This window comes from Cariama cristata, unplaced genomic scaffold (assembly GCF_000690535.1).
Source record: "Cariama cristata isolate BGI_N322 unplaced genomic scaffold, ASM69053v1 scaffold6764, whole genome shotgun sequence".
In the NCBI taxonomy this organism is placed as follows: domain Eukaryota; kingdom Metazoa; phylum Chordata; class Aves; order Cariamiformes; family Cariamidae; genus Cariama; species Cariama cristata.
In genome coordinates, this window is record NW_009611129.1 from 1,192 (window position 1) to 9,244 (window position 8,053).

The 8,053-nt window shown below is 48.9% G+C and overlaps 1 protein-coding gene across 1 annotated transcript; it reads left to right on the plus strand.

The window, feature by feature from the left end:
- Positions 1-7,070: 7,070 nt before the first annotated feature.
- Positions 7,071-7,836, plus strand: LOC104160062 (olfactory receptor 10G4-like; the record flags this gene model as incomplete). Its single annotated transcript, XM_009698120.1, has 1 exon — positions 7,071-7,836. A coding segment is annotated over one exon (766 nt), but the record flags the coding sequence as incomplete, so codon positions are not given.
- Positions 7,837-8,053: the final 217 nt, after the last annotated feature.

An 8,053-nucleotide genomic window follows, 5' to 3' on the forward strand; every position in this document is an offset into this window, starting at 1 on the left:
GGCAATGTGTGCGTGCAGCCCAGAAAGCCAACTGTATCCTGAGCTGCATCAAAAGAAGCATGGCCAGCAGGTCAAGGGAGGTGATGCTCCCCTTCGATTCTGCTCTAGTGACACCCCATCTGGAGTACTGCATCCAGTTCTGGGGTTCCCAGTAAAGACAGACACGGACCTGTTAAAGCAGGCCCTCCAGGGGAGAGCTACAGAAATGATCTGAGGACTGGAACATTTGTCTTATGAAGAAAGGCTGAGAGAGTTGGGGTTGTTCAGCCAGAGGGGTTGAAGGGAAGGCTCCAGGAAGACCTCATGGCAGTCTTTCAATATATAAAGGGGGCTTACAAGAAAGATGAAGAAAGACATTTTATCAGGGTCTGTAGTGACAGGACAAGGTGTAATGGTCCATCAGAGTAGCAACTGCCAAGCTCACCAGCCAACAATGGGAAATCCTGACACATCTATTGTGGATGCCCAGTGGCTAACAGTGGCAGCAGCTGATTTAGCCTGAGGAACGCTGCAGCTACTTTCTGAGAAGATTTCTAACAAACCCATCTGGCTGGCACCTTGCTTCCTAATGCTGGACTTGTAGAGCACAGCTAGGAGCTGGACTCCTTCCAAAGGAGGCAGGTCACAGTTGGGGGTACCTGAATAAAAGCCTTAAGGCCAAGTGAGGACCCTTGCAAAATGCCAGCCCTTCTGGGAAGCTCTCAGGGCACAAGGTCTGTCCTCCTGGTGCCTCTGCCCAGCACTGGCTACAGCCTTCTGTCACCACTCCTGTGGCTCTGGAGACTGCCCCAGTGCTAAAAGCAGATGTGAAGACTTCTAAGCAGTGCTGCTCCATGAGCTCTAATGAGCCAGGTTAATTGACAGGCTTGGCTCAGGCAGTTTGGAATCTGCTACTGATGCTACCTGCTAATTAATATTAGTTTGGCTTTTGAAGAGAGGGTATTTATCTTAAGGCAACCTCATCAAGCCAACTTCCTTTCTGAAGTCCCAGCCTCAGCAGTTGCAGCTGCAGGCCATCTGGCTCACCCCAGACACACAATCCTTTGTTGACGTGTGAGCATGTCAAGGCAGCACCTCTCCTTCCATTGAAGCTGGAACTGGTCCCAGACATCCACAACTGACCTACGGTAATCACCAGGGATGGGCTGGATCTTGTCAGACTTTGGAACTATTTTGACTTGTAAAGTGGAGAACCCCTGGAGCTGCACCAATAGGGATGTTCTCTAGCTTCACCTTTGTCTCTCTTGCAAAGACTTTGCATATGAATAAGCCGAATGTCAAAAAAATACCCTGCAGCCTGGACCCCAACAGACTTTCTCCCTTCCCTCTAATGAGAACACAATCAGTTGAACTACTTCTGTCTAAACCACAGAAGCCCAAACAAGCCTTGCTGTCATTAAATCGACCAGGAATGGCTGATGCCTGATTTACCTTCTTAGCAGTGGGCTTTCAAGGACTTGCCTAAAGCTGTCAGGGGCATAGAGGCTGAGATCTGGCTGGTGGAGTCCTGGTTCTCAGTGTATGTGGGGAGAGGCTGTGCTTCCTCGTGTGCATATGGGTCTGTTTGTGCCTGAGGGCGTATTTGTGCCTGTGTGTTTGAATTTGTGTGTGCTTTTGCAACTGCAGATGTGAGAGTGAGTGTCTGACAGTGTGTCTGTGTGAACAAGGGCGTTTCTGTGTGTTTCTGTGCATGTGTTTGTGTACATGTACATTTTTGCAGGTGAGAAAGTAAGTATGAGTGTGTGTGGGCATATGTGCATGCAGATGTACACATATGTGTCTGTGTACACAAGCATGCGTATATATTTACATGCAAGAGCAAGTGCGCAAGTGCATATAAGCATGTGTGAACATTTACATGATGACAAGTCCGAGGGGGTGAATGTGTGTGCGTGCACAGGGGTTCTTGTGCATAAACACGTTTTTTCCTGTTTGCTCATATGTGACCAAATATTTGTGTTTGTACAGGCACATGTGTGTGCTTCCACTGCTATATGTGTATAAGGGCCCATATGCATTTTTGTTCGTGCACACCTGTGTGTCTGCACCTGTGGACACATTTGCATCCTCTGTGTGTATGTGTGGATGTCAGCATGTTTTCTCATGCATCTGAGTGTACATGGCTGTGCAATTTCTTCCATTCTCTTGTGATGTCAATGAGTGAGATCAAAATGAGAATAAGAGACCGACTGAAACCTGTAGTGAATCTCTGGTCTGACTCGGACATCCTACAGGGGTAAGTTGCAGTGAATGTCCGTGTTTCCCCATGATTGCTGCACCACCCCTGCTGGATGTTATCTGGGAAACAGCCCCTGTGCTTTCAGTCCTGTTTGCTGAGACGCTGTCTTCATGGGGATGGGAAAGAACCAGATGAGAGACTCCCTCCAGGTGCTTCTCTGCAGCCAATGCCCGAGACCTTTGGAGAAGTGAAGGGGATGTGGAGAAAAATGGACTCATAGGTGGGGGGGGGGGCCAAGGATGGAAGAGATAAAAGAAGGGACTCAGTTCTCACCTGCAGACAGGGAGGGAAATTCTCTCTGCTGCTGTAGCCACGATTTCCCACCAGAAGGCTCCAAATGTGATGACTATGGACATGGAAAGCCTGGCTGGAATAGGAGGAAGAAGATCGTTGACAGAAAGAAGCCAGAAGTCACTCAGAAGAGGAGTTCCTAGGGAAACAGCTCCCAAGACAGACAGTGTTTCCACCTCTCAGATAGTGTCATTCCTTCTGCCACGAGCAACCCCTGGGGGAAAGAGAGTCTTTCCCTGACCCAGTTAGGGAACAGCAGGCGTTGGAGTGTGTGACCTTGAATCAGACATGCCTTTCCCCCAGGGCCAGTTGCTGTCAGTCAGATTCAGATTTCAACACAAGACATGAAGGTCCTTGGAGCTGGAGACCAAAGTACTCATCATCTCTTTGGCTTTCCTAGGCACAGCACAGTGACATCAGGACTCTGGTCCCTTCAGTTCAATACCTGCTTAGTCCAAGGTCTCAGTCCTTTCCTGATTCAGCACCATCTCAATAAGTTGTTGGCTGGGCACACCTTTGTGCACACACATGAATTCACAGAGGTCCACATGCCCAAATGTCTACACAAAAAGCACATATGCATCTACACAAGGGCTGTGGGCTCAAGAGAGGAGACACTGGGGATCACTCTGGCAGGGAAGGGCTGAAGCAACTTGAGTTGGAATAAAGCCCCAAACACATCCATAATGTATGCTAAGGCCTTCCAGAGACTTTCCAGGAATGGCAGGAGGCGAAACAGAGAAGCAGTGTTCTCCTTAGGGCTGCATTAGGAGGAAAATATCCAAATCCCAGCAGTGAGGGAGAGGGAAGGATGTGACATGTCCTCATGGACAAGCACCTTGGGATGTGGGGCTGAATTGAAGGGCTGGAAGCAGCTGAGCCCCTCCCTGAGAAGGAGGACACAAACAACCCCACCAGAGTGCCCCAGCCTTGCATCTTCTATCTGCGCAAGACCCATCTGGCTCTTGATCTGTGTCTTCTGCCTGCTCTGACATGCTTCGGCCCTGGAAATCCTTGGGCCTGCATTCCCAGCACTCCATGAAGGAATGGACATGCTAGAAAGGAGAAAATTAAAAGATACCACTGCAGAACATCAAAACACAGCCTATGTCATTAGCTAGGACATTTTGTTTTAGAGATGAGCATGTCAAAAGATTACTACCTCCACAAAGAGTGCCTCTGGGCCTGGGCAAGTGCAGGCCCAGTATAGAAGCCAGTACTACTTCTTGCTCCCTCACCTACTTCTCTTGACTTCTTCTGCATTGACAACCAGATGAAGGAAGCTCTTTCTCCTCCTTATACTCCAGGATGAGGTCTGGCCTCAATGGCCATCTCAGATGATATGTACTCTGTCCTACTGTTGAGCTTCGAGCTCCTTCTTAAGGGACATTGAATGGGGAAGAGTGTTTGGCTTAGAGGGACACTAGGGATTGGCTGAGATGGTTGTGCCCTACAGTCTTGGCAGGAACCTCTCTAGGACTGGCTGCTCTTTATAGGGCCCCTGAGTCCAAGGGAAAGAACCCCTGGTGTCTCCCTGCACAGCCTCCTCCTGGCCAACCAGCAGGAAGCTTGTCTTCCTTGTGGTGGGGAGCAAGGCTGCTTTCTCACTCATGCCTGTACTCTGATTTTCTCCAAGGTGCACCTCCAGCTCCAAGACGTGTCCTGCTACAATCAGTGCCTGCCATGACAGCCCTGCAGCCCAACCCTGCTGACCAACAGCTGCAATGAGCCCTGTGTCAGGACTCCTGTGTCATCATAGAGCCCTCTCCTGTGATGGTGACCCTGCCCAGCCCCATCCTCAGCTCCTTCCCATGGAACACCATTGTGAACTCCTCCACCTCTGCTGCTGTTGGCAGCATCCTCAGCTGTGATGGAGTGCCCATCAACTCTGGGTGCTGTGACCTCTCTGGCATTTCTAACTGCTTATGTAGTAGAAGGTGCCTCCCCTGATAAAGATGCTGGGAAAGCCCCAAGGAAAATCTTTGTGGAACTCAGAAATTGGTAATGGAAGAGAACCAAAATTTTGGATGTTGTTTTCAGGATAGCTGATTGGTTTTGCCTTTCTCTTCCTTTTCATTGTTTTCTTCAGTTCCCATGGGCAGCAAGGTCCTGCCCCTGGTCAGGCAGACCAACATCATGCAGAAACTATGCCACGGCCAAGGTGTGCAGACTCTCTCCAGTCCCAGATGCTCCCTGCACTTCTGGCCTCCACTTGGAGTGACTTGGTTTCCCTCATTTCACTCATTAAAGTTGTGCTGCATTCAAGCCTGACCTCCATCTGGTCCTTCCCTCTGCGAACACTCCTCAATGCCAAAGGAGAAAGGTGGTGCTCTAGGGTGGAAGGAGGTGAAGGCACAAGGACATCTTTCTCCATTAACAGAGGAATGGGAGGTTGGGGCACCATGCAGGGGTGCCTCTTTTGGATACTGTCCCTTGGCACTGAGGAAGACATCCCTGGATGCTCTCTGTCACTGACCATCAGGCCTTGCCTTGCTGTGTCTCTGCCCACAAATGCCCAGAAAGGCAGGAGGCCCTGAGGGCTCAGCAGCCCCATGAGCTCTCAAGGAAGGGTGTTCCTCTTGCTATGGCAGGAGCTGTGCTGGGGTGGAAGGCGGTGGGTGTGGGGCTCTGGATGATGATTTCCTCTGCAGAATGGCAGGAGTGGTAATGTAAGGAACAGCCTTTGGGATGCGCATGTGTCCTGTCCTGCTCAGTGGGTGAGGGTGAGGTTAACTTTTGATTTCTCTGCATGGTAATCAGGAGTGATGACAATCACTCTAGAGTTCAATCAAAGTCACACATTTACTGAAAATTTGACCTGATTACAACAGATAGTGGCTTGGCAAAAGTTTTGATTATATTACAACGACAAACATGCAATGATATTACCTGTATGTGCCCAGAATGAAATGCAACAAACTCTTAACAATATTACCCTTATAGGCAGAGAGAGAGAGGGCGAAAGAAAGAAGAAAGAAAAAAAAAGAAGAAAGAAGGAAAGAAGGAAAGAAAGAGAGAAAGAAAGAGAAAGAAGATTTCACCACCCATGGATCCAGTGGTGTCCCGTTGGTCCTCATTCTGTTGTCTTGGTGGTGGAGGTCTCTCCTCAGCTTCTGGTGTTACCATTTTTATACAATCCAAGTCCCAAAATCTCCACCTGGTTCCAGGAAAATTCGTGCATATACCTGGTGGACATGATGCCATGTGAGGGTAGGCATGGTTTGGTTTAGCACAGGCTCGGTACATCCTGGGTGGTCGGGGGTTGCACTTATGCACCAAGAAACGTTTAAGGCAAATGCCTGCTCATCTGTCCACCACACCATGGCTTCTACTCTGCCTTCCTCTCCCCTCAGCAGTGACATGTTATTACAAGGAATAGCTGCTGAATGTGTTGAGACTGGAAACTGGAGCTGAGCATGTGGGAGCTGAGGGCTGCTAGCACAGAAATGGGGACGGTGAAACTGTATTTCTGAGGCAGATCAAATTGCTCTGATACTGAGAGTGCAGGAGAACGTGAAGATCAGCAAGGACAAGGGTGGGTGCTGGGTGCACTTCCCAGAGAAATGCAGGCAGGTGTAGAGCTCTTAACTGCTTCATTGGTCTCCCCAGAGAATTTGTGCTAAGGAATTGGCTGCCATTCTGTGAGGAAAGGATTCTTTTACATGTAAATCTCATCCATTCTGATCGGTGGAAATGTCTCTGGGCAGCCACTACTGTCTGAGATACTATTTCCTGCATGAAAATCCAGATGTTTTGACAGCAGTGTAGAAGTAGAAGAATGGAACCCCCCACACTCATGTCTTCCATCAAGAGGGAATTACAGACCACGAGGCATATCTCAGAATGACTGAAGGCCAAAAGCTTTGTAAGACCTTTTCACTTGCAGGTCTGAAGTCTTTTTTCCTTTAGTTGTACTATTAATAGCCATAATCGTGATACCACTTATTACTCCTGACTCCTACCACACCAAGCCATGTAATTAGCATAATGTACCTCAGGTCCTTCGCAGTGATGATATCATCTGCAATTGTCCTTGTAAAAGGGGCAGGGATGGCATTTCTTCTGACAGATGAGTAAGCGCTTTTGCCACAGCACTGCCAAAGTGCGCTAGTAGCTCTTGGCATGATCCCTTGTTTGCCTGCCCAAATAAGGAGGTCTTGGAAAGGTAGGAAAAGGGCACAAGATCCATGGAGGTTTCACAATTCAAATCCCAGAGATCTTTTTTTTTTTGGTGTGGTTATTTAAACTACCTACTGATGGTTTGAGTGCAATCAGCTTGGCTCAGTCAGATTCTCAGTTCAGTGTTTTCTGAAACTTGGGCAGAATTTAACAAGAGAAAGGCTATGGCCTTTGCAGAGCTCTCTGAGAACCAAAATTGAAACAATCTGCACACAGAACACTTTGCTGGGAATGTCAACCCCACTCCAGTCTGCATGAGCAAGAAAACTCTACAAGGTCCTGGGTGCCTCTCAAAATCTGGGGAAGGATTTCCAATGCTTGTACTTTCCCTGCTCAGACTTGGTACATCTCTGTCTCTTAGGGCTGAAAAGAGACACCAGGCATTGTGTGTCATTCACAATTTGGCCTGTCATGATTTACCATGGAGAAGGAGCAACAACATCTCCTTCTTTAGGGACAGAAGTCTTGGTTGGAAGGAGAAAAGCTATCACAGCGCCATGACAGATTTCATCCTCATGGGCCTCCCCCACGCCCCAGAGCTGAACGTGCATCACTTTTTGCAGTTTTTCACCATCTATATCTTCACTCTCCTGGGAAGTTGCCTTATGGTGCTAATCTTGACAGGTGACTCCAGGCTGTGGGCATCCACACATGTTTTGCTGGGCAAGCTCTCTTTCCTGGACCTCTGCTTCTCCAGTGTGTTTGTTCCAAAGATGCTGGTGGGCTTCCTCAGGCCAGGGGGCTCACCCATCTCTTTCCACAGCTGCATGTACTCCTCCCAGCTGCTGGACAGGGACGAATGCTTCCTCTATAGTGTTATGTCCTATGGTCGCTGCCTGGCTATCTGCAACCCACTGTGCTATGGGGAAATCATGCATCAGTCTGTGTGCATCTGGCTGGTGGCAGGGACATGGCTGGCTAGTTCCCTGCTTCCTGCTCTGCATACAATACTTACCTCTCATTTGGCTTACTGCGGGCCCAGGCACATCTACCACTTCTTCGGTGATCTGCCAGCCCTTCAGGTCATGGCTTGTGCTGGCACGTCTGCCAAGGCTATGAACAGGTTCAGCATTGGTGGCATGGCTGTCAGCTGCTTCCTCTTCACCCTCACTTCTTATGGGTGCAGAGTGAGAGCCATCCTGCAGCTCTGCTGTGCTGAAAGGGATCGCAGAGTGTCACCATTTAAGACTGGGCCAGCGCTTAAAGAGGGTGGCAGATGCTCTCTGTTAACCTCGTCCTTTCCAGAAGGGGAAGGAGAAGAGAAAAGGGAGAGAGACTGATGGGTTGGAAACTTAAACTTCAATAAAACAATAAAAGTGAAAAGAGTATGAATAATATTAAAAC